The sequence below is a fragment of the Mauremys mutica genome, chromosome 13 (genome assembly GCF_020497125.1).
Source record: "Mauremys mutica isolate MM-2020 ecotype Southern chromosome 13, ASM2049712v1, whole genome shotgun sequence".
Classification (NCBI taxonomy): domain Eukaryota; kingdom Metazoa; phylum Chordata; order Testudines; family Geoemydidae; genus Mauremys; species Mauremys mutica.
Genome location: NC_059084.1, coordinates 11,947,244 through 11,974,059, shown reverse-complemented (window position 1 = coordinate 11,974,059; position 26,816 = coordinate 11,947,244). Strand labels below are relative to the sequence as shown.

Below are 26,816 nucleotides of genomic sequence, written 5' to 3'. Positions count from 1 at the left end.
TTGCTGCAAAAAAAAAAAAAAAAACACCTCGTTTTAAGCGGCTATTACTGGCGGGCTCCTGGGCATAAACATTTGCTTTACAAAGGTATGTTTCCTTCTCAAATTCAGTGCTGCCCGCTCCTTCTCTCACTCCACCCTATTCAGCTTGCCTCTGTCCTCCTGCTGCCGATTTGCATGCAGCTTTCACCCAGCAGAAGGCTCCCGCTGAGGCTGCTGGGACTTGTAGTCTACATCAAAAAGAAAGCAGGCGTTTGGGAGATTTTCGTGGGAATTTTAAAAACTCTTCCAGGAGGCGCCTCCAGACTCAAGTACCAAGGTACATATAAAGAGTACTAGACCCCTAACCATGTATGCATTAGATTCCCAGGGAAACCTCAATCTAGACATAGATTAGAAAAATTAACAGATGCAGAGAACTGTCCATTTATTTGGCTTTTTCAGTGCATGAAAATATATATTCCCCTTGCACTTACATAGGCAGTTCTAGCTGGAGGAGTGGAGACATCCCTAGCTACAGAGATATTGTGAGATATAGAGCCAGTGCATGGCATTAACCAGGAAAGAAGGTAGACTTCGCAATTGGAAAGCCAGAAAGGGTTTATTTACTTGTATGTTGTATCCCATCCTGTATCCATTGTCTGGTTAGACTGTAAACCCTTCCAAGCAGGGATTGTTTCCTTTCTGTATTTCAGTGTTTCTCAAACTGGGGTTGCCGCTTGTGTAGGGAAAGCCCTTGGCGGGCCAGGCCGGTTTGTTTACCTCCCTCGTCCTAAGGTTCGGCCAATCACGGCTGCAGGCCAATGGGAACTGCTGGACGCGGCGGCTAGTATGTCCCTCTTCACGCGCCGCTTCCAGCAGCCCCCATTGCCCCGGAGCAGCAAACCGCGGCCAGTGGGAGCCGTAATCGGCTGGACCTGCAGACGGGGCAGGTAAACAAACTGCCCAGCCCACCAGGGGCTTTCCCTACACAAGCGGCGACCCCAGTTTGAGAAATACTGCTGTATTTGTACAGTACCCAGGACAGTGGGGCCTCAAGCCCAAATGGGGCATTTGGGTACCACCATAATATAAATATTAACAATAACAATTACAGGGTTACCCTTTTTTATTTGCCTTTTTGGCTGTGTCACACACAAAGTCTCTCTCATCTCTCTCTCTCACACACACACACACACAGTCTCTCTCTCATCTAAACAAGCAAATTTAGCCGAAATCCAAAGATGTGGAAAAATAAGTATTTCCCAGTTTCTCCCCATCTCTCTCCAGCTCCAGCTCTAGGCAATCAATTATTACCTAGCTTTTGCAAAACGTGTTTAGACAAAATGATGCATCATCTGATGCGTGTGTAAAATGGAGGGGATGGGAGGTGGCCAGATGTCTCGATTTTATAGGGACAGTCCCTATATTTGGGGCTTTGTCTTATATGGGCATTACCCACATCCCCTGTCCGGATTTTTCACACTTGCTGTCTGGCCACCCTGATGGAGACAGATGTGTCCCTCCCGCGCTGAGATGTTCGGTGGCCTTTGTTAATGTGGGGTTTGCTCCTGCCTCGCGTTGTTATTTCAGCGGCGGCTGCTTCATGGCAGCCCCTGCTCCCCGCCGCGGGTGGGAACTACAAGCCCCGGGAGCCTTTGCGCCTCCGGGGTTTGTCTCCCGTGGGGAGGCGGGGCCGGAGCCCGGCGGGGGAGGGTGGAAGGGCGGAGGGAGAGGATGGTACAAAGCCCGGCGCGGCGGCAGGCAGGCAGCGGCCGCCTCTGTTCCCCGGCACCCGGCGGGAGGTCATTGCACAGGCGGGGCTGGAGCCAGGGCTCTTCGCAGGCAGCGGTTCCCGGTGCATGGGGGACAAAGCGACAGCTGCCGCCGCCTGCTGCTGCTGCGTGGGGGCGGCCCCGCCTCGCTCTGCCCCCAGCTGCCTGTGGTGAGGCGGAGGATGACCCCGGCCCAGGGCGTCTCACGCCGCTTCTGAGCCCCTGAGGCGTTTGCTTCCGGCCGCCCGTGGCACTTTGGATGCTTTTTGCAGCGGCCGCCGCCCCGCGCCCGCAGCGCCATGCACACCGTGCAGAAGGACACTACCTTCACCAAGATCTTCGTCGGGGGGCTGCCCTACCACACCACCGACTCCTCCCTGAGGAAGTACTTCGAGGTGTTCGGGGACATCGAGGAAGCGGTGGTGATCACCGACCGGCAGACGGGCAAATCCCGGGGATATGGTTTTGTAAGTGCGACGACCCCCCCCAATCCCCGCCCAGGCAGGTGCCGCGGTGATGGGCGCGGAGTGAAAGGCGGGCGGTAGCCGGGGCTGGTGCCCTGTTCGCTTCCTCGAGTTGGCCCTGGCTAGGGTGACCAGACAGCAAATGTGAAAAATCAGGACAGGGGGTGGGGGTAATAGGCACCTATATGAGAAAAATACCCCCAAATCCCGATTGTCCCCATAAAATCGGGCCGTCTGGTCACCCTAGTCCTGGTAGCCCAGCTCAGGCATGTCCCAGAGGAGCCCGGTCTCTGAAGCTGGGGTGGTTGTGATAGTAACTTGCTTTTGTATCGGGTAAAGAGCCTGTGAGCCTGAGGTCCCCCCCGTCCCAGGGAAGAGAGCCCCTACCCCAGCGAAACACCGTCCTCCCCTCCCCACTGTATCCCATTAGCCTCCTCTAGTTGTCAAGAGTGGTTCCTTGCTGCCCTTTCTTCCCCCGGATTCTCTCTAACGCAGGGGAGAATCCCTCTGTATCCCCCCACGCTCTCCATGGGCAAGGCCTCCCCCTTCATTGCTTTGCTCTGCTCTTGCACCAGCTGGCTAGCTTGGGGGGTACACAGGGCTGGGTGGTTTGGAGGTCTCTTCTGTACAGAGCCACCCTCTGCTAGAAAGTTGTTTCCTACTTCTTCAGATCTATTTTTCTTCCTGCAGGACAGACTGCTGAACGCAGGAGAGCTGGGGTGAGGGGGTGAGGCAGGGAATAACTCTCCCCCCCCCCCCCCGGCCCAAGACAAAGGCCCTTGATTGAGAGCATTGGGATAAGAACCTCCGGTGCTGGCTGTTCTGTAGTTCATTTCAACACCCCTTCCCCCACGCGTTGCTGGCTTGTTTCTTTAGAGCGCTTCAGTGAAGCACATTCTGTGCAGCCCTCAATTTCTGCATCTTCCGTATGATTCATGAGTGTGTCCTTTGCTTCAAGTTTCCTTGAGCAGCCTCTGCTTTAGGGAGTGTTGGGGGGGGAGGGGTTAAGTTACTCTACCAACTTGTGTGTGCTAGAGTGGAAAAAAAATTGCTGGCAGATCACCAGGAGAGAAACTTGTTGGTGCTTTCTGTTTTCAACCCAGTGCACAGGACCCATTCTTGTCCCTCTGAGTCTTCTCCCACCCCCACAAACTGAGATTTCAAGAAAGCAAATTTAACTCCTCACGAAACTTCATCAAGCCCCCACTCGGTGTAGGTTTTGTGGAGAACCATTGCTACAAAACAGGTTGTACTTAACTCCAGGTGACCATGGCAGATAGAGCTGCAGCTGAGAGAGCGTGCAAAGATCCCAACCCCATCATTGATGGCAGAAAAGCAAATGTGAACCTGGCATATCTGGGAGCAAAACCAAGGAGTATTCAAACTGGTGAGTTCTCAGCTCTCTCTGTTTGAAGAAGCCTTAGTTGCAAAATGGGAGGTAATTGATCTGAAGAGCCACACTGGCCCCTCAGATTTGCCTGTTTAGTGCACTATGTAATTCAGCTTTCTCTGCTCCCAGTTTCCTTACTTGAACCTTCTTTCTATGCCAAAATTACGTGTGTGTGTGTATATACATAAGTATATTAAAATAATTGTACCTCTAAAAAGTATTCTGTTAGGGAGTTCTCTCTCTCACTCTCTCTCACACACACACACACACACACTTGTAGTTGTGCATGTATGCATTATAATACCTACACACTACAGTGAATGCTTTTTGTTTTAATACTAATGTTTTCCCCATACTTTTTCAGGTTTTACCATAGGTGTGCAGCAGCTACATCCAGCCTTTATTCAGCGACCATATGGGTAAGTGGAAGTATTTTTTATGTAGTTAACTTCAAAGTCAGTTTGAAGTCCAATGCTTGAATCAACTTCCTCATTTTTAAAATGTGTGAGAACTCCAAGTCATAAAGAGGAGTACAGCTTCAGCAGCAGTAGTTCAATAGTACTTTTCTTTTAGGCGAGCATTGGAAAAGTTGTGTAGCATTTTTTTTTTTAATTTTCAGTTTTCATATGACTCCTAAAGATCCTCTTTTCAGCATCAGCAAATCAGTCTTCATAATCACGAGAGACTTGTTTTGTAATACATTTTCTTGCTTCTTGGCAATTCAAAGAATGTAGAAGACTCCAAATAAGTGGCATGTATTTTTTTGTCATAATATTTAAGGTGTCAAAACAGTCAAGAAAATAACATGTTCCATAGCATGTTTTTTGCATAAGATCTGCTCTCTCCATCTTGTTTCCCATGGAATCACACTTGGGGTACAATTTTAGTCAGGGAAACAAACTGAATTGGAAACAAAGTCTAATACTTAATGAAAGTAACATTAGGTCAAAAATTGATTCTGGACAGATGTTATACAGGGCTTGAATGGTCTGCAAAAGTGGGCTTTTGTCTGCTGTTTTCAATAGCTTATACCATCCCGACTCAGTCCGAGAAGTCCTCCTTTTTATACATCTAATAGGATCTGGCAGCTGCTCTGGAAAATACAAGTGTGCTTCCAGAGAACAATAGCTACTGTCATACTGCCTTCATTTAACTGTTTAATGATTGATGCCGTTCTTTTTCACATCATTTCAGAAAGTGAATATTGATAGTGGGTGCACTTCTTTGATGGTCGAAACAAAAACCCATTTTCTTAAAGTTCTTGAGCACTGCCCTTTTGTAACTTTATATGACAATATACATTTTTTTTCTTTTTTGATTTAACAAAACAATTTTATTCCTTCCCTGTGCTTAATTCATAGTCTCCTTCTTTCATTCCTGTCCCCTCACACCTATAGGCCCACAACTGTCTTGGTATTATCATTCCAGCCAGTGTATGGATGTAAGAGGCAGTGTTGCCATAATAGTGCTCACACCCTATGCTGGGTGTGTATTGTTGAAACACGCTAGGTTTCTTAAATAGTTAAGTCTGTGCTGGAAGGACTGGAGTAACATTTCTTGTGAAAAGAAGAGTCTTTCTTTTGTCTGAGGTGCGAGGAGCAGAAGTGTTTCAGGTAGACAGTATTTTTTTGGTTTTGTCTTTTTTTAAAGCTTTGTTTGCATGTGAAATACAACAGCTTTCTCAGCCGGTGAGACCACTAGTAACCTTGGTATTTCTGGCACATGCACACTAGAGGCTTTTCTAAAGGGTGCACAAGCACATAATTAACGTGGATCTTAAAAACTGCCCTCAACAAGACTCTCCCCATGTGAAGTGTAAAGAGAAGGAATAATACAGTGAAACAAACTAAGCTCCCACTGACTGCAGTCGGCTTTGGATCAGGCCCTAACTCATGCAAACATACTCTTGTCATTCCTGTCCCTGACTCTCTGCCCAGCCATTTCAGCCATATAGGTGGGGCAAACAAAGAAGGTTCTTTTTTGCAGAGGTTTTTATAACTTCCTTTTAGCTTCACGTATTAAGAAGTGAGAGACTGAACACGTGTTCATTGTGATCTACAGTTAGTGTTCTATTTATTAGGCCTCAGTTTCATCATTAAAACCAATGGGGGTACATTTAGTACACATGACAATGAGCACTACAAATTATTTATCAGTTGCCAAGAGACCGGGAGGAAGAGGGAGGGGATCATAGATCTCATTTGCAAGCATCAGTAAACAAGAATTTCACTGCATTCTTCTTTGGCAATGATTTAATCACAGGAAACCTGCGTTGGCAAAAAAAAGTTGTTGTACAGTTTACCTTGGTGCCATGAATTGTACCATGTTTCCAAAGCAGAGCGTCAGGTGTTCATTTGAGCAACAAAGTCTGATTGTCAGTTCTGTTTTTGCCTTTTTTCAAAGTAAAAGCCAGTGTAGGGTCTAATCCTGCATTCCTTGATCATCTAAAACTTCATCTAACACCAGTGGGATTTTTGGATCTATTATTCTTGTAGAATTAGGCCCCAGTTTGTTTCACTTTAAGTTTCATTGAGTCATCTCCCACCTTCTTTGGTAATTGGCGGTCTACTGTTCAGTGACTTACGAATATTACATAAATAAGCAACCTGCTTCCAAGCTACCTACATATTTGGTACAGGGGCAAAACACTTCCAATGCTGTGCCACTCACAAACATCCCTCGTAAAGTGCTGATGTTCCAATAATGGAATACTGGGATTTAGAGACCGCTGCCATGGTCCTCTGCATCTCAGATGCTGCCGCAGAACACAGCAATTAAGTGGTTAATGAATAATTTATTAAATGCTACACAATGAACTAGTTCTTAAAAAAAACAAACAAAAAAAAAAACAAAGAAAAACTTCAGACTCATGCTGAAGAGAATGCTGAGTAGCGAAGGCCCAAAATGCAGACTGATGCAAACAGAAGTGTTTTCATGCAGGTTAAAAACCCCAAATACCTGTGAAAGGTATTCTTTTTGGTAGCTTTAAATTTAAACCTTTCCCAGCACTGCTGGGGACCCAAATGCAGCTGCAGCATTAGGCTAGGGCAGTGCTTCTCAAAGTGGTGGTCCGCGGACCGGTGCTGGTCCATGAGCCATCGGCTGCCGGTCCATGGCAAGTTTCCTCATAAGAGCATCAAATAGGATGATGTGGCACCGGTTCCTGGCACATGGGGGGGAAATTGACAGTCCCCCACATCAGATAGCTTGAGAAGCAGTGGGCTAGGGCATACAGAACAGAAAGTGAAACTAAATCAGCTTCTCTGAAGCAGGGACACTAAATAAACAACACAAAGGGGAAAAGCAAACTTAAATTTTTTTTTTTTTTTGAATTTTCAAATTCTAATCTAAGATTTTAATAACACAAGCACAGCAGTATTTTCCCAATTTTTGAGAGGGACACTCTAAACCTATGGGCACAATTTTGCACCCACTGATTGTTCCTGCAACTAACAGGCTTAGTTTGTAGAATTGACACGATTAGCTATCTTGTTTGTGGCAAGTCGGGAAGCTAGATGTCTTGAGTTCCATGAATTTGTGCCTGCAGTTATCTGTGGGCATGATTACTTGAAGACATAAAATTGCACCCATGTGACCAGAACATGTGGTGAGGCAACAATTGGAGCTGTTTTTGTCGCTGCAGTGTCCCTTTAAAATTTTTTCCCAAGAACATCTGAGACACTTTATAAAAAGCAATGAGGGACAACTGTGTAGATTATTTGTTTGACAAGAAACATTTGGGGCAGCTGCAGTGTGGTGTATGCAACTGGCTTTAAGTCACCCTTTGTGTCCCTCTGATCTAGGCACTGCTGTGCATCAGCCTTTCATTTGGCATAAACTAGAACAGGGCATAGGGCATCCCTGGCTACATCCTCTATCCCCAGCCATGCCTCATGCTCTGGTCAGCAGCCGTGTGTGGCATAGGCACTGCTACAGCTCTGCGCCACCTAAGGAGCCCTCTATAAAGGAGGAATCTTCCTTTGGCAGAGCAAGCTGGCTTTAGGGCTGCTTTCTGCACTGTTGGAATATTACAGAGGTAGTTTAATGCAGCAGGATGTGGCCTACTGAGTGGGTCTGGTGCCAGCTATTGAGCCTGATTCTCCATTGCCCAGCACCTTGTGGAGTCACTTATCTCAATGCAAAGTGGATTGGCTTGCACTCCTGTACACAAGGCAGAGGCTAATGGAAAACGAGGCACACTGCATCCAGTTGTGTTGGGCCTGCTTGCTCCAGGTCAGCATGCGGCTGCTGTCACTTTTGCCTTGAAATAGTTAAATCTTTTTGGTTTCTTTCACAATCTGCTGCTACAACCAGGAAGTGAAGAAAGTCCCTTGATAGTTATCCTTAATGCTGTTCAATTGGGGTGCAAATAAAAAGAAACAAGCTTTCTTCTCTTCTGTGTGGTTTTGCTGTTTTAAAAAGTCTCACACATTCCTTACTATGGTGGCTTCCTGTTGTACAACTCATAAGAAAACACCCTGCTGCAAGACCCCAGGCTGCTCTGTCAGTCACAAGTGGCTCCTGTGGGGTGGCTCTCACAGCACCTGTTACTGGCACAGACAGACATGAAAGCTTTTGGGGGGATTTCCAAAGAAATAGTCAAATCCAAGTGGCTTCAGCTGTTAATTCCCAAGCATGGCTGACGCACAGGCCAAACTACTGCCAGTCAGACAGGCTCCTCTTGAACTGAATGCCTGTAAATACACACCTAGACTGTACTGCTTTACCACCTTTTTGAGACGAGCATATGAAAGGAGCAAAGATTCAGAGTGCACTTGAGCACCATTCTGTTCTCTTGGGCCCAATTCATCATAGCCCTGCATTTTGTGTGGTTGCTTTCACTAGTGCAAAGTGAATGCGTAAATACTGCCCTTCTCATCTGATAGCATCTTGTATTTATTTTGCACGGGGGTAAATGACTGCTCAAAGCACAAGGCATTGTCTGGCCTGTTGTTTCATGAGCCACATTCTTTATTCCACTACACTCTGAGCTACTTCACTAAGTCACTGGAAGAGTCTATCTAATCTATAATATAAATTCTGCCCCCACTCTTAAATGTGAGAGTAGGGGCTGGTCTCCTGTCTCATACTGCTGTTTCTGCCTGGTTTCAAACTGGGGACTTTTCGCGTGTGAGGCAAACATGATAACCACTACACTACAGAAACCAGCTGGCTAGTACTGACGTAATGGCTTCAGTTGCATTACTCTTGATTCTCACCAGCGTGAGTGAGAGCAGTCTCTTTAGCAGTGAAGAACCAAGCCCTCCCACCTTGTGTAGACACTTACTTACATCTGGGCTAAGTGGGTACAAAATGCAACCATTCTGATCTGGTATTTAATACACCTGGGCCAAATGTAGTATTTACACAGGGTGTCTTCAATATTGTGAGACTTCCAAGTTTGAGAGGGTTTGTCTTCGCTGTCATGTGATTCTTGTTTTGTCGAGACACTCTTCAGCTCTGTTGCCTGAGTATTTTTAAGCCTGCTTGTCCAGAACTATTTCTGCTCCTGATAGAGCGTCTCTTTGGGGGGTTTTCTTGGGTGTGGAGGAAGCAAGATGCAGAGGATAAAGCTGTGGTCATGTTCAGCCTGGCACAACTGGGTTTTGATCTCATGTTGTGGGTTGAGCTGAGAGAGGAGGATTAGATCTTTGTTAGGAGATGTGCTCACCACGTGTGGTTATGGTTTGTCACCTCTTTCATACTTCTGCACTAGCTGTACATCCTGGGAGCAGGTGTGGGTGGCATCTCTTGTCTCTTTTTCCACCTGTTGCATTCTGTGGGATCTGTTTTCTTGGACCTTAGTGAGGGTTTTTTGTTCTATTACAATCCATTTTCTAGAGGGTGGTTGTATTGGGTTTTTTTTTTTTGCGTCATAACATAATGAAGCAGTTGCATCTTGAGCTTGTCAGCATCATAAAGTAATGATGTATTGCTGAGCCATATGGGTTTAATGTTTCCTCCCACCCCTAAACTGCCTAGCCTTTCAAAATTAGGTTAAGTAGGAAATCATGGATATCTTTGGTTGAACCCAGCTCTGACACTTTTTTTTTTCATTCTCTCTAGTGGTTTTGGTAGCCTTTTGTGCCAATTCTGTGGCCAATAGTAATAGCCTCAGGTCCTATTGTGGGCATGTTTTCCACTCCTTTCCCCATCCCTGTCAGTGATGCTGGCATGTAGCCCTTTCCTGGTTTTCTCCCAGAGTTACAGCATAATCTCAACAAGGAAGCAGTAAACAGTTACTGACATGCTGAGCTTGCTCAGACTGCTGTGTAAATCTTCTTGCTGAACCTAAGGAGGAAGAGTGTAAGACAGAAAGGAGGAGGCCAGAGGAAGTGTTCCTAAGATGTGCCTTGATTTTGTTAAAGGCAAATGAGTTACAATAAAATACCTGCTAATCTTTAAGGCCACATAGAGGGCACTTAAGGCAAATCATATACATGTAAGGAGAGAATTATTGTTGAAGCATTTGTAGAATATCTATCTCTGTTTGGATCTCACTTGGAAAGGGCAAAAATAACCACAGAAGACGTTGAAGTAAGAGAGCGTTCCTAGGCTTCCTTTCTCAGTGCTAACTTTAACAAGCTGTATGTAGGAGACTGGAGGGTTCAGGAGTTTGGTGTAAGGTCACTGATTCCAATCCAACCCACAAAAGTAGAGACTAATTGGTGGTTACCATCTGAAGATTGTTCTAGTGGCCTATGTGGAATGAGGTTGCTGGTCAAAGTCGAATTCCTGGTGGACAGATGCCTACAAAATTTCCACCGAAGTTGGGAATCCTTCTTGGCAGTCACAGCAGAGAAACCAGAGACTCAAGGATGATATCTGAACTGTGCTTTACCCCAAAGATTAATTGTTTTTTTTTCCCAGCTCAGCATGGAAGAGGAGGGACAATTTTGTCCCACTGAAGTGGGACTCTTGATATGTGAGTTCAATTCCTAGCTCCAACAGTCTTCCTGTGTGGCCCTGAGTGAGGCATATAGGCCCCCATCCTGCAAATGTTTGCACACATGCTTTGCTTTAACCCTGGGAATAGTCCAATTTACATGAGTGCTTGATGGCCCAGGGCCTATATTTTGGTCTTCCATTTCTCATTTGTACAATAGAAATTATACAGTCTTTAAAGCTGTAAACTCTTAAAGCAGGGACTGTCCTTTGGTAGATTTACATACAGCACCTAGTGCAGGGTGGTGATCTCAGTGGAGGTGTCTAGGTGCTGCTGTAATACTATTGCTACTAAAAGTAGGAGGCCCATTAGCATCCTAGAGCCAGGGGATGGCACTGGGGTATGGGATGGCCAAGGAAGCCTTCAGTACTACTTAGAACAATGACTTCAGTCTGCAGGGTGCTCAGACTAGCACCTTTCAACGCACTGAACCCAAAGGGATTTATCCTTTAAACATGTCCCTTAGCTGCTGAGCAGTCAGTCGGAATGAAAATAGAGGCCCAGTTCCAGTGGCCAGATGTCTTATGCCTGCACTTGTTGGCAAACGCCAAGGGCTGGGTTTTTTTTCTTTCCTCAAGAAATAAGGAGGCTGTTCGGCCAGTAGCACTCATGTGCTGATCTTGCAGGTGCCCTGTACGTTGTGTTCTCAAGCAATAGGCGACTTGGCATTTCTGTGCTAAACCTCCGAAGCAGGCTCATGCCTCTGACGCGATCTTAGCACGTGCTGCTGATTCTTTAAATGCTTCAGCAGCACTGTTGTCTACCCCATAGGATGGGGGCTTGTCTTATAGGGATGTTGTCAAGGTCGAGCAGGAGGCCCACTGTATCTCCTACCTTTTTATTTCTGGTCTGTGTACAAAGGGCTGTGTAGCAAGGCTGTTCCTAGAGGAGGGGGAGGATGGTGAAAAATAGCAGTTGGGCTACCCTCTACCAAGCAAAGCCCAACTTCATGGCTTCTTTGGGAGCTAGCGCTGAGCAGGGTGTGGGAGTGAAAGAGCCACCCACCTTCCTCGCTGCTTCCCCCGAGCCTGTCTCCTCTACTCTTAAATCTGTGCAGCCCACTTGAGTTATGAATGGCCCTGTGGCAACCCTGCTGCGTGGCTGGTGGCAGTGGGACTGCGAGGGTTTAGAATAGTCCTGCCCGCTTGCTATTGTGGAGCGCGGCTGGGAAGGGAGAGCATCCTGGGCAGCACGCCATGTAGTCGGCACTCTTCCCTAGCAGCATGAGAGGCTAGTCACCTAGCTGGCTTGCCTCCTTCCTGGATGACCCTCAGAATGCCGCCCTCAGCTACCTGCCTAAAACAAACCCAACCTACAGTATTCTGAGCACCGCATCCTACAGTAGCGATGCTAACAGGGGGTGTGGGTGTGGCTATAAACGCTCCCAGGGAGAATCCAACAAACTGGAGTTCTTAAAAGTAAGCCTTGTAAAGGCCAAATGACCCAGTCAGCACAGTCTGTGTAGGGTTGTGTGTTTTTTGTTTTTAAAGCCTGTTTTGAATGTATTGGAAGCTACATTTGATTGAACAGAGTAAAGATGCATCTTACATTTAAGCCCTCCCTAAAATGTTCAAATATATAAAGTGTTTCCAGCATGAACTGAATTGCAAACAAGCTATATTCATCCTATTATTATTTATTTATTATATTTTGCAGAATAAAATCAAAAGCTAAGTCTGTGTCCTCCTCTGATGGCTCTATAACCATGTCTCATCTTTTAATTTTGGCTATTGGGGCAGGTGTGGCGTTGTGCCAAATAGTTAGGAACATGGGGTTTGCGCCTTCATCCTGATCACCAGCCATCTCACGCTTGCCTTTGGCCAAAGGCACAAAGCAAAGCCCTTGATGAGTCTCTCCAGCAGGCACCAGTGATTCTAATTTTAGGTTTGACCACATTGTTCATTGTGTTCTCCAAGTGTTTGTGTCCTCTACTAGTGTTTAATCATAATACCCTGAAGCAGTTCATATTGTTGCTAGTCACAAGATGACTTTGATGTGTGATGACAATTGCTGATCACTTGACATTTTTATAATCTCACGGTGTATTGTGGATGAAGTTCTTTTCTGGCTTTCAGAACTTTTGGGGAGGCCCTAAAGTCTGACCTATATTTTTCAAAATTACATGGTCATACCTGGATGACAGAATTCCACAGCAGGAGAATAAAAATCTTAAAATACCACTTTAAAATGTAATTAAATTGTTCCATTTTTACCATGATCATGGATGGTTGCTACGTGCAGAAAAGATGGACATCAAATGCAAATTGTGTGTTCAGCAAAGCTTAAAAAGGCTTATGAACAGCCTTCCTTAAAAATCTGAAAATACAACTTGTGACAAGTAAGCCCAGCCAGCAGATAACTTCATCACGTTGCACTTGATTTTGTTGTGTTTTCTTTATAGTTGCTAGTAATCAAAGCTGACCTTATCTTGGTTTGTAAGTGGGTTTTTTAATCCAATAAATGAGTTGCTATCTGCTCATCCAATTAAAGTCCAATTGACATAAACTCTGACTGAAATGTCTAGCTGCAATTAAAAACTGCCAGTGGTCCCTTTAAATAGAAATGGATCCTGGAGTTGCTGTGTGTGATTTTTTTTTTTTTTTTGAACATAATAAAAGGTGTTTAGCATGCATTAGTACATGTGCTGGACTGGGGCTGGGGCTCTGGCTTTGGAAAGGAAGTGCAGAAGTATATGCTACTCAGGACACTGTCTAACAAACAGTATTAAGACCCGTTTGAGAGAAGCAAATACTAAGAGGAAGAAAATAGTCCAAAAGTTAGTGTCAAACCAGTCAAATAGATCTATCTCGTCAACTACAATTGAAGAAATACTCATTTAAAAAAATAATTGTTGTATTCTGTAGGTAAGTGATCAGAGAAAATAAAGATGTTTGAGGTTTTGGGGGTGTTTTTAAGTCCAGTCCTGCCAGATATTGAACATTTTCAGCTCCCACCAAAGTTATTGGGAGTTGTGGGTTCAATGCCTTGCAGGATTGGGTCTTTTTTCCTCTTAGGAAAGTGCACGTGCATCCAGCCAAATGGCCAGGAAATAGATGTGGAGGTTGTGCACACGCACATAGCATGCAGTTCTGCAGTATGAAAGATTGTTCTCATGCATGTGTTGGTTCTGAATGATTCCTGGTCTGTTTCTGTCCAGGGATACATTCCACGTGCAACACCAGCATCTACTCTTGTAAATTTGTCCTGAAATATGTCTGAAATGCAGCCAAGAGAATTGATGTGTCTGGGGACAAATATTTTCATGTCATCCATAGACATCCATAAGGCATTTCAAAGGCTTCTATCCCATTCTGTGTCTTTATGCTTTCAGTGAGCTTACATGTTGGAGTGTGGACAGTTAAGTCTCAGTTGGAGATGTCAGCAGCTTGGCCGAGAGTTCTGCATGCAAGTTACTAGGTGCTTGAGAGAGCTGTTTTTAACACAGAATATTTAGGGCCAAATGCTCAAAAGGGCAACCCAGAGCCTCTAGGTGCACACTTGCAAATTTGCATGTGTGGGCAAAAATGTGCATAGAATTGTGAGTGCAAACACAAGACCTGGAGGTGCGGGGAGAGGATGGTGTTTGGTGTGGACTGTTGCACTTGTAACAGGATTATTCAATTACGGGCATTCACTTTTAAAAATCACACCAAGCCCTTTTCCTAGAGAGACTGGGAATGCATTATTAGAAGGACCATAGCTTGGATGGGTAGGGAAGAGAGTTGGTTACAGGTCCCCCCTCTTGTCTGGCAGGAGCACTTCTTCGAAAGCAAACTCTTTTTTTTTTTTTTATTTTTTTTTATTTTTAAAGGACTCATCAGTAGAAGACTATTAGATGATCTGACCCTCTCTTCCCTTTGTCAGATAGGCTAGTACAGGGGAGAGCAACTGTTTAATTCTTTACGGGGTTTGGGAAAGATTAACACTGATACAGAGATGTATTTTAAAAATACCCTTTTTGAAATCAGAGATGGGCCAGCACCAGAACCCTGCCTCTAGGTTAGATTCAGATCTTCCAATCTGAACCTACCTTTATGGTTCTAGGTTAGGTTCAGATCTAGAAAGGGCCTGGTTCTGAGCTGGGTACAGTTGAAACCTTGCAAGAGCTTGTGAGATTTCAACACTGTTGGATGTGAATTTGCACTTCAGCCCCGATTTTAGCCTCAAACTCCATCCTAACCCTAATTCAGATCTGAATTAAAACCAATGAGAAAAGACAGGGAATTTCTAGCAGGTTCTTGTTTTCATCTACTCAGTTAGATGTCTAGAGACAGAGCCAATGTCTAGAGACACCATATGGATAGAGACATGGATGGATGTCACTGCCATGAGGTTATGCTTCAAGGGGGGATAGCTCAGTGGTTTGAGTATTGGCCTGCTAAACCCAGGGTTGTGAGTTCAATCCTTGGGACCATTTAGGGAACTGGGGTAAAAATCTGTCTGGGGATTGGTCCTGCTGAGTAGGAGGCTGTACTAGACTTCCTGAGGTCGCTTCCAACCCTGATATTCTGAGTAGATCAAGGAGTGGGTTGACCGCTGGATTTGTGACTGCTCCTAGCCCTCCACAGATTTGAGGTAATAATCTCAAGTCTGCCTCACCCCCTTTCAAGGGGTAGTGCTGTTTCTGAATTGCTTTGCTGATAACTATAGCTCCTGAGGCAGCTGTTGGTGGGGGGGCCTTTGCAATAGTGGTATGAGCCATTCACATTCAGAGCCAGGGATCTAGCTAGGAAAAAATGAAGTGTTGGCCTGAGAACCCTGCTTAGATGAGCCCTTGCTTATATTCCTGAACTGGGACTAAAGATGTGGAAAAGGCTCTGCCATGTTGAGATGGTCAGAATGGCAAACAGGAATATGCACTGAATAATTAGATAGGAGGAGCGTTTACAGCAACCCCAGTTCTATATAGACTGCAGCATAGTGGAGTTACAGAACTGTCTAGTAGGTACTGAACAGTGCCCAGTACAAGCAAGGTCAGAGGAACTAACACAAACCAATTAATTTTTGTTCACAAATCCTGATGAAACATCTTGCAGGGGACTCTGTCCTGTCCTCGCAGAGGAATGTATTAGATTGTAGGGGTCTTTTTCCACCTCTCAGTGTGATGATCCAGTGACTTATTGGCCAGAGGTAACATTTTTGAAAGTGGTTTAGGCACTTAGGCTCCTAAGTTTAATTGACTCAATGGGAGACTTTGGAAAATAGGACTTATGCTCCTAAGTCACTTAAGCAATTCTGAATTTTTTTACCCCAGATCTGTTTGGCAGGATTTAAATACTACATTTTTTGAATTACTTCTTATTGGCTTATTTAAATATATGTTGGTGCAACAGAAGGGGGCATTTCTATGTAACAAGTTTACTGTAATGCCAGCTTTTTGGTGCAACAAACGCTTATCTTCTTGGTTTTTATTTTTCAAGGATGATCTTTTCTGCAGACCCAATTCTGGGTGTGCAAAGAAATTCACTGGGCCAACAATTTCTCAAGCAGCCTCTAAAACTGCAGCCATTTTATGCAAAGTGTTTTAACATGCAAAATCAGGAATTGTCTAGACCAGCGTTGCTTGTAGCTGCAGATTCTTGGACATCTCCTAACATCCCTTGTGTGGGCCAGTTCAGTTTGCATGTTCAGATTTGTTTTCAGGTTTGCACAGTCTTAGCCACAGTTTGAGGCCCAGCATTTTTGGCTTCTTTTTTATTTATTTGGGGGAAGGGGGGGCTTTTTTGGCTTTTTGTAGTCAGTAGCTTTTAGCTCACCAATAGGTGCTCCTGTATGAATAATCTCAGATTATTTTCATCCCAAAGGGTCACTAAATTCTACTTAGCAATACAGCCACATCCAGGATGTGACATATCAGCTGTTTAACAGTGTACAGCAGCACCACAATTTAGGACAGGAAGTGAAGAACACAGTCTGCAATTGAAAGTGCAGAGTGAATACATAGGGACTGAGCTGGTTGAGTAGGTAGCTAGATGGTGATACGAGGTTCACGCTGAAGTTTTTTGGATTCACAGTAAAAGACCTTAGCTCTCTTATGCAAATGGAGCCCCGCACTGATGATGAAATGGAGCCTTAAATCCAGTCCATGGAATGGTTTTCCCCACAGCAGGGAGTCTGTTTTTCCAAGGGAGGTTAGCACTGTGTAAAGCTAGGCAGCTCTTTGTCATCTGTGCTCTTTTTTCTGAAGTTCCAGTCAGGTACACCGTTAGCAGAAAGAGAAGCAGCATAAAGGTCACAAATACTGAAAATAACGCAAGTCGCAGCTTGTTTTTGGGGGGCAGCAGTTTGTTGACATGGTAACTGCTGGGAAGTATTACTCAAAGGAAAGCAAACAATTAACGTTTCATGTTTTACAATAATCACTATGTAGCTCTTCACCCAAGCAGCCTGGCATTGTGGAAACACCAGTGTAAATGTATGGGTAAATAATAAGCTGGCATGTTAAACCTGGAAGCCCTTTCCTCTGATTATATCCTGGAGATACCAGTCCTTGCGTAGTAAAAGCATCCTGATAGGGGCTTAGGGGTGAATAGCCTCTCCTCCCTGTTTATAGAGGAATTCCCCGGGCAGAGGAGATCATGCCATTTTAATGGTGCCTTGGGAAGTGCAGAGGCTATGGGACTGGCCCACAGAGCTGGGAGGAGGGGAACTGAGCTAGTCAGGAGCTGAGCCTGGGGGGAAAGGCAGCTGTGCGATGCCAGCCCAATATGGGGACGGACACTCACACACACTCTCTCTCATATCCGTGCTACTATTTAAGCACCACCCATTGTGCCTGGTGCTGTGCAAGCCAGAGAGTCCTTACTCCTTAGAGCTTGCAGCCGGGCCAGAGAAGGCAGCTAAATTAACAAAGGGAGGTAAAAAGCAAAGCTAACACGCTCTCTTCTTTTTTAGTCTGGGTCCTTGTGGAAGGAGCAAGCCTCTGGGAGGGTTTAACTGATGGCAGGGCAGAGGTCCTGGTGCCCCAGGAACACAGGACAGTGTGGAAGAAAAGAACAAAAGATAGTGAGGCTGGTATTGTTGAAGGAAGCACGATAGACAGGTCAGGGTTGTTTGGGACTGCAAAGGTGCAGGGACGTGGTGGGCAAGTAAGATTCAGTGGGCCAGTTAGACACAGGTGACTGAGGGTTATGGAGGTCATGTTGGCTAGGGTGTTGTGGAAAGACTGGGAGGGGGTCTGGTGGGGATGATGCAGGTAGCTGGGAGGTGGTTGAAAAAGTCAGAGCAGGAGATGAGTTCATAGACAAGTGTTTTAGTGCCTGGGACAAATGGGGCTAGGCAGATTATTAAAAGGGGGAGAAAGAAGTAACCTACAGGGAAGGAGTCTAAGGTGACACAAGGGAAGTGTGGGGAGGAGGAGGGTGGTGGTGTTAAGCAGTGGTGGGGAAAGCACATTAGGAAGTCAGCAGGCTGAAGCTGGGCTGTGGTTTTTAACTTGAGTTGGCAACAAGCCAGTATGCCATCCTGGAGTCAGATGCACTCGCCGGGTGGAGAAAGTTTGTGAGTCTCCAGCATAGAGGAGAGAGTAGAGACCATGAGAGTAGATGAGATCACCCTCGGAGAGGAGGCGGTGACCAAGAATACGGCTCTGAGGACACCATGGGTAGGAGCTGCCAAAGGAGACAGCAACACAGTGGAGGGGAAGGTTAGAGAAGTAAGATAAAGCAAGGTGATGGGGCAGATGGAAGACATTAGAGAGGTCCCAAGACTTCTTCAGGGAGAAGCCGGCGAGAACCATTTCAGTGGAGCGGAGGGGTTTTCTCCCTAGAGAACTCCCAGCCAGGTTTCTTTCCCCTGTCATTGCGATTCAGTGGCGGATACTGTAGTGGAAGGGGCATGAGAGTCAAGATTAGAGGAGCAGAGATAAGGGAGGATAAGGATCAGGTAAGTACCCACCGTATAAGCTTCACCTTGTGCTACTTCTAACCTTCAGGATTTGCCTTTCTTTAATTGTGCCCACCTTTTAATTACACTGGCACCCCAGCACCTGGATGGTGTTGGCAGGCAGCAATGTCTCTGTTATCGGTGCACTTTGAATTTATTTTTGGTGGGGGGGAACCTGACTGACTTTCTGTTTGACTCCACAGGCTCACCCCTCACTATATTTACCCTCAAGCTATCGTTCAGCCTAGCGTGGTCATCCCAACCCCCGTGCAGTCTATCACGTCTCCCTACATAGACTACACCTCTGCGAGCCAAGCCTACACTCAGTACACCACTGCTGCCTATGACCAGTACCCCTACGCCGCCTCTCCTGCTGCTGGGTTTGTGGGATACGGCTACACGAGCGCAGTTCAGCAGCCCATCACTGCTAGCAATCCGGCAGCGCACACCACGGCTTTTGTTCAATATCAGCCCCAACAGCTGCAGCCTGACCGAATGCAATAAGGGCCCTGCCCACGCGTTTGCCATGTAGGACAATCTTTTACAGTGGACGGATACAAACAAAAAAAGCAGAAAACAAAACCACCCAACCTTACTAGGTGCATACGAATACCTAAGCTATTTATAGTGTTAAGGACAAACCTAAACCCTTGCTGTCTGACTATGCTCATGGAAAAGGACTTCCGGTAAGTTTTCTTTCAATCAGGGCAAATATTGTCTTGAAGATGGACTTAAATTGACTGAAATGTTAAAAGGAAAACTACAGTTTCTAGCACACTTAGTGATCTGCTTCCATTGCCTGTCATCTTCTCACTCCCCCTCCTTCTCCCTTCCCCCATCCATCAGTTGTTTCCTACTCCCCTCCCCCTCCCCAAATCAAATCTGCAATCCTCTCATTTACTGTCAAGGTACACAAGGTACTCGGAGAACATGGATAAAAAGCAATCGTATTTTTTGGTTGTACAAAAACTTTGTAATACTCAGAGATGCCTTACAGAAAAAAGAAGAGAACTATTTTTTAATATTTATTGCGATTTTATTCGCATGAGCTGTGAATTGCAGACAGAATAGTAGTAAGTATCTGCCTTGTTTAATTCTCATTTTACTAAATTATTGTATGTAGGTAAAAGTTCCTAAGTAATTGCTGAATCACTTCAACATGCAAAAGGGAATATTGGCTTTAAGGAAAGCAGAATATTCCTTTAGTCAACGCACTGTAATATTTTCTTATTGTAATTCTTACTCTTAAGATTATCTCAGACTTAGGTATATTTTTAAAATGCTAAAAAAATAAAAAACAACCCCCCCCCCACCTGGAATACTGAACATATTGTCTACTATGAGAGATCTTTTGTTATAATGCTGCAACTTATGGAGAAATGGACAGTATTTATGTAAAAGTTAGACAGTTTTCAGGCTGTTGGCTGGCAAAGCTTAGGAGAATGTCAGGAATGGATTAAAACCTTTTTTTACATATTTGAACAAATGGGTAAATGTAACATTTTTATGCCTATGGTACAACAGCCAAATAAAGAGAGACAACAGACCACATAGGATAAGTGCATTTTTTTACAAGGAGGACAATATTTTTTTTAAACAACTCAATACTATATTGTATGCTCCAGCCAAATAAATATGGTATTAAAGACACAAATGAAATTGACTTGAATTGGTTACACTGGGCCTTACCCTGCAGCTGTTGTGGACTTGATCTTGAGAGGTTCTGAGCCACCTTAAAGTCTCCTGGACCCCTCTCTGCATTCAAACTAGTTTCCAGCAACTCCCGTTGGAGTCACATGCCTGTAAGCGCACCTGGCCCTTAGTTGCCCTGTAGGTTGCACTTTCACCAACCATGTGCTGATGTAAATGATGACCAAGGTGCTAGGCAATGGAGACTCGCAAGGAGTGCAGTATCAGTATTGTCCTGAGGGGGTTTTCGTGGTATCGCAAAGAAAACACATGCTTCTGCTAATGGAATTTTGCACAACTGATTCCATTCAAAAGTCTGATCTGCCAAAATTCTGTCTTGTGTAAGGGCTGGGTTTCTGAGGGCCTCTTCGATCAGGCAGGCCAGAGACATGCTGGGATTGGCACTTGCCCTAGAGCCACCTTGCCTGAGGGCCCCGAGCCTTCCTCAGGTTGGCCACATGGTTCCCTTTTATTTTCCCCTTACATTTCCTTTAGTAATTTGGTTTTCAACTTTTGACCCTCAAAAAAAGCTGTTTTTAAAGTAAATAAAATGAGTCTATTTAAATGTTTAATTTTTCTTTTATTTCACCTCTAAACACCTACAATTTTTTTTTTCTTATCTTGACTTTTTTCCTTCTATTGCTGGTCACTGAAAAAGTGAGACTTAAGCCATCCTTGTGTTTTAGCACCACCACATGCTGCTGCTGCTGCTAAGAAGATTCTGATGCACAAAATCATTGGGAGGGGTGTCAGGTTAGGGGCAAAAGAAGTGGTGATACTCTACCCACAATCCCAGCTCCCACCTATTATCCTAGACTAGCTGGATGGTTTTTGCTACACATTTTCAGCAGTAAAATAGGTAACAATATTGACATTTAGAGGGTCATTATTATGCTCCAGAGTGAACACCCCATTTAGACTAGTAGACAGTGATTTACTACCCTCACTGCTGTTGTTTCAGGCTGCAGATACATTTCATACAGTGTTGTTCCAGCTCACTCAAGGGTGGTGGGGGAGAGAAGCATAAAGCGAGAACTTTTGTGTGTGTAACAAGTAACTAGGTTCTTTGGCTACTCCAGGACTTTTATGTGAGAGTGGCAGCACAGCACGCCATTGAATACTGTCTCAATATGATTCTACGCTTAGGGGAAGGATCATGGTCTGAGAAGTCACTAGTTTAGAAATACTATAAGGGCAGGGGATTATTTGGCAATATTTTTCTCCCTTTAAGCCTTTTTTTGTTCAATGGGTTTGGTGGTCATAAAACCCAAATCTATTGATGTGCAAGCGACTCTCTCCTTGCACCTCTGGTCAGCATTCCTTGTTCTTCACTCAAGCAAAGCTCCTTTGAATTCAATATTAGGAGTGCTAAATGTAGTCTTCTATCTTCCTCCAGGATCTTCACCTAGCTCCCCCTGAAGCCAAGAGGAAGACTGAGGCCCCTAAAGACTAATTTGTGAATGAAAAAGCTGTCCTACAGTGTACCTTTTGATTGGTAAAAGAGATTTTCCCATTAGCTCCAACTTCCTAACAGGTGCTCAAAACAGGAAGCAATAGTTACAAGGGAAAACTGACCCAGATGTCTCCTTTTCAACAGCTATTCAGCCCATTATTATAGAAATAGATTCCTGGATCCAGATCAGTTTTGCCCCAGGCATATTTCTAGAAAAAGCCACATCAAAACAATAGTCTAAACTGCCAGGTCCCTGTTTGTTATCCCACCGCTGGGTTTTCACAATGAACCACCCTGTAGAGCTTTCCAGGTAGAAATGGAGTGGTGACCCACACAATGGAAAGTGAAATGTTTAGCCTTTATCAAGAGAACAAAACATTCCCCTCACCCAGTGCCAGGCTAGAACCCCAAAAGCTCCCTCAGATCCCTCTGTTGGAGGGGCTGGTTCAAAATGCAATCTGCTAATGCTGATGTAGGAATAAGAGGTTTCAGCCTCTTGATTGTTACAGGGTCTTGCATAGGAAAAGTCTACACACCTGCCAAGGTCCTAGAACATTCCCAGTCTCTAATGTAACTTTCATCTGGAAGCTTCACGCAGAAAGAATGACTTTTTTTCTCTTCCCCTGTCCTTTGGGATGATAATCGCCACAATGCAAAGCAAACCTAGAGCCAGTGTATCTAAATGGGCTTATGAATAAGGGCTGAAACTGGGCAGTGGCTTCCTCTCTCTGAGGCAAGTTGTACTTTGTGTAACCTGTTCAGCTAAAGCTAGCCTGCTCCAGCTGTAGATTAACAAGAGCATCTAGCATATCCAAGAGTAGCTAGGAGCAATGTGTGCCAAACCGAGACACGTAACAGCCGCAGGACTGACAGGTGTATCTGTTTACCGTGTACTGAACTGCTGTTTGACATTGTAAAGCTCTGGGAGGAGTCTGATGCAATATCCTAGGTGTGTATTTGCATGCTGGCTTACTAATGGGAGATGGAGGCATACCCCTGAGTACTATAGGAGTTTTAAAATGGGGGATGGGGAGGGCCCACAAGGCTGCAGGAGTGGAGGGTGTGCGGAGAAGACAACGCTAGGAAGAAGCGGCAGTGGAGGCTACTTTCAAGTGGAGCTAAGGGGCTACCCCACTTGTTCAGGGCTGCTTGGGGAAGTTTATGAGCCCTAGTTTATGCTCAGAGTTGACGAGTGCGGCTGGATGCTGAGTATTAAAGTACACTTGATGGTTGCACTGAGATTTTTTTTTCTCGTATTTGCCTTTATCAAGAGAACAAAACATTCCCCTCACCCAGTGACAGACTAGAACCCCCAAAGCCCCTTAGATCCCTCTGCTAGAGGGAGGGCCTCCTGCACCATTTTTTCCTGTGCTCCCTCCCCACTTTGACCCCGGCAGATCTCCTTTCTCACCAGGGTCGAGGTCAGAATGTCACATACCTGAGACGTTACATGAAAGATCCCTGGTGTAAATGACTAGGGACTTCAGATTCCTGAGCTTTGAGGGTATACATGGCTGCAGCTCTTACTTTTAATGGGAGAGGGAGAGGGGCAGGATTATCTGATGGAATTTTCAGTCATAAAAACTCTTTGAAGCTAGGATTCTACAAAACAATCCAGGAGTTCAAATGAGGCCATGCTCATGGATTGTGGACACGTGCACTGTGTGTATGAGAGGAGGGCTAACAGAGCAGTGTTTGCAGCAGATCAGGGGCCTAGAGGCCAGGCCAGTTGGAAGCTTTGGATTGAACAGCACCAAACTCTCACGGCTTGTCTCGTGATATTTCGGTCCCAGCTGCTGGATGCTGTGGGAGCTGAGGAGTTCTCATGAGATTTCTCCCAGCAGTAGGCTGGCATCCCCCTCAAGGCTCAAATCCCACTGGAGTTTCTCCTCTACTAAAAAAAGATGCACCCCTACCTCTCCAGATTTAACATGTGAGGTCAAAGGGGTGACCCAACAACCCATTTTACTGCTACTGAGTCTCATTTTAAAACATTTGCTGCTCTTGATAAACTGCCTGGTGAAGGCAGGGGATTGAAGTCACTGCAGTCACCGGCCAGCGTGTTTTATCGGGTTCAGACACTTGTGGAGACTGGATGTTTCCTGCTGGAGGCCTGGAGTTTGCATATCAGCCTAGCAACAGTTAGAGACCGCGGCAACTAAATGAATAGCTTTCCTCGCTCCCTGATGTATTAGCAATCCCTAGAGAAAAGGGTAGAGTCACAGCCATCCTGCATTAACCCATTCCCTGGTCTCTTGTGAACTCGGGAGACCAAGAAAACCAGGCTCAGGTTTGGGAGAAGCCCTGATGGGCTGTGAAGAAGTGTCAGCAATGGTGGTGGTTAGTTAAATGTGAAATCAGCCAGCAGCCACATCAGCTAATTTGTTCCAGATGCCCACAGTGTTCCAGTTGCTAGGGGCTTGATCTGGTGAGGTACTGAGTAGGTCCTGGAGCTGCTAAGTGCCCTTAACTCCCATGGTGCCACCCCAAGAGAAATAGATGCAATTTCTTTTATAAGACCAGAGCCTAGACAAAGGGACTGAAGAGATGTGGAATAGCAGCTGGGGTAAGGTGGTATATAATCCTATCACTAGAACAAGCAACTGGGAGTCAGGTCTCTTGAGTTCACATAACCTTTCTGGGACGCCGTTAACTTCTCTGTAGATGAGGTATGACAGAAAGCAGAGGCATCTCTTTTGTCGGCAGCCACCCATATTTGCACAAGCAGGTGGAAGGTTTGGTGTCTCTGTCTAAAGATGCTTTGCCCACAGCTCAACCAGAGCCTGCTGAGAAGTGTAACACAATAGCATTTTAACTTTACATAGTTTAGGGCAGGAAGTAGTGGGACCAGATGGAATGAATGAGGCTGGGATGCCAGTCTTAAGTACCATGAGATCCTTGATGAGTGCAAAGAGCCAAGGACCTAGGTTATCAATTTCATTGAAAAACACAAGATGGTGCCTGTTCTCATCTGGCTGGAAGCAGGGTCCAACATTGATTCCATGGGAAGAGGAGTGCCTCCCTGCTGCATCTCCACCTCATTTTCCACAGCGCAATGAATTTTCCTCAGACATCTCCCAGGCAAGCACAGAGAACAGCCAGCCTTGCTTAGCTTATGAGACCAGTGCCCAAAGGGGTGAGGCCTAGAGGGGGAAAAGGATGAGCATTTATTTGCACATTAACTGAGGTAACTGGGCTTTTGCTGCAGTTTACCGGTTAGGCTCGAGTGCATGGTCATGTTTTCACCCCCATGACACATACAAAGAATGCTAACACCATCTGTTTCATTTTCTGGCTGGAACTAGCTTTCCCTTCCTTTGTGCCTCCCTCAATCCTGCCAATGTAGAGATTCCCTTGTTTAAATATAAAAAAAAAAAAAGCCTGGATTAAAAACCATCCCTAAAATAGGTTGAATAACAAAGTCAACTGACTCTGTTGCATCGCTCCCAGTGAATGGCTGCCCTATATCAGGATATAGTCAAGGGGGGAGGGGGTGGAGGGGGGCAGTCATGTGTTTTACTAGATGGTTCCTGGAAAAGTTTCTGTTCAGCCTGATAGAATGCCTGGCTGCTGTTATCTCTGCACTTGCACTTAAATGGATGTGCTGCGTCTGCTCTCCAGCTATGGTGGTGGTGGTGGAAAATTTCCTAAACTTAAAAAAAATAAATTAAAAAAAAAAATCCTCCTGTGGTACAATAGAAATTGGTTCTTCCTGTCACCTGAATAATAAACAACTATAAATGGTAATCTAGGCTGTGCAAGTTTTCAAATCCTTGTAGTACACACGTTTAGAATGATGATATGAGCATTACTTGGCGGGGGGGCGGAGGTGGGGGTGGGGAAACTGGCCTTGTTATTGAAAACAGAGCTTAAGGGCTGAGCCCTCCTATCTGGGAAACACTGCAGGCGAGGATTACACCTCTCTTCTCATGCCAGCCTCCCCCACCTTTTATTTTTTATTTCTTGACATGGAACTTTTCAGCCTTTCTTCCAGTGGTTACAATACTAATCAACAAGGATGGGCGCAAATCATGTAATTGGCCTTGGGGAGAGGGAGCATGAAGGGGGAGGAGGGGGAAGAATTGGAAATCTGAATTTCACAAACGACCCTTTTATTACAGAGAGCTGAAGCCACACAGCAGATCCCAAACTGGGGGTGTTTGACATTTGCATCTGGCACAAGATCTGAATTTGGAGCTTGAGTCTATTGGTAACACCACCTCCACCACTAATAATATGGAAATAGACCTATGCACTCCAAGGAGCTAGAGCAGGGGTAGCTCTTGCAGAGGGAAGAATCTGTCTCAGATAAGGATACAGAGTGTGGGGAGGAGTTGGAGGCCCACGCTTGTTAGAAATGTGCATCCAATTGTGTGCCTAATTTTCACGCAAACCTGCACTCAGTTATGGTGATTGTGCACACAGCTGTAAATGCAGGAGCCTGACCAGTTGGACGGTTAAAATCCTGTGTTCACTACTGCTCTCATTGGGAGTCACACCTGAGATAATGCACAGAGGGGGAATTTTCAGAGGAAAAGTCCAGGTTAGGCCAGAGCTATGCTAGGAGCCAGCTGTGAACAACTGATCGGCTTATTTAGCTATGAATGGTTGGTTGGGTTGTGGTTTCTCATGGCAGCAGAGTGAAGGAAAACCTCCACATCCCTGTTTCTATGGGGAGCCCTTACACGTCACAGTGGAGTCCCGGATGTGGTTTATATGAAGTGTATGTGGCACTCTCTTTGCATTGCTGCACAGGAAAGGTTTTTGACAGCCCGGTGATGATTAAAATAAAGGGGATAGTAAATATGAAACTAGGATGTACAGCGGGGCATTAAAGCGACAGCAGGCCCTTAACCTAAACGCCCACTGCAGGCAATAGAAATGCAGACTGAGCAAGGCTCCAGGATGTGTCCCAATTAGTTTGCTCGCCACTATTCCCCTGAAAAGTAACTTGCCTTTAAATTGCTGCAGCCAATTCACAGGATGGATAAAAGAAAAAGCCAAAGCAGAGGGGTTGGCTCAAAGAGATTAGTATTATACCTTCAGCCAAGGACTTAATGAATGCAGGGACTTCCCAAGAGCACGGCTCTCATTCTGCACTCCCCCTCACCCGCTCTGCTCCACTCCTTTTGCTATTCAAATGCAGAACGATGCCAGTTCACATGCAGAAGACAGTCTCAAGGCCTGGGGCGCGAGTAATCATTTCTCGGACAAAGGCGCTAAGCAAGCCGTGGCAAAC

The 26,816-nt window shown here is 45.4% G+C and overlaps 1 protein-coding gene across 1 annotated transcript; it reads left to right on the top strand.

Annotated features, from left to right (window-relative positions):
• The first annotated feature begins 1,754 nt into the window (after window positions 1–1,754).
• Window positions 1,755–20,089, top strand: RBM38 (RNA binding motif protein 38). Its single transcript, XM_044986464.1, has 4 exons — window positions 1,755–2,218; window positions 3,479–3,602; window positions 3,970–4,024; window positions 18,639–20,089. The coding sequence occupies exons 1-4, from the start codon at window positions 2,051–2,053 to the stop codon at window positions 18,937–18,939; spliced, it is 648 nt and encodes a 215-aa protein (XP_044842399.1). The 5' UTR covers window positions 1,755–2,050; the 3' UTR covers window positions 18,940–20,089.
• The last annotated feature ends 6,727 nt before the right edge of the window (window positions 20,090–26,816 follow it).

Excerpts from the sequence above, each read along its gene's own strand:
- RBM38 (XM_044986464.1), top strand. The coding sequence starts at position 2,051 with ATGCACACCGTGCAGAAGGACACTACCTTCACCAAGATCTTCGTCGGG. Across the intron at positions 2,219-3,478 it reads AATCCCGGGGATATGGTTTT|GTGACCATGGCAGATAGAGC; the intron begins GTAAGTGCGACG and ends ACTTAACTCCAG. Across the intron at positions 4,025-18,638 it reads TTTATTCAGCGACCATATGG|GCTCACCCCTCACTATATTT; the intron begins GTAAGTGGAAGT and ends TTGACTCCACAG.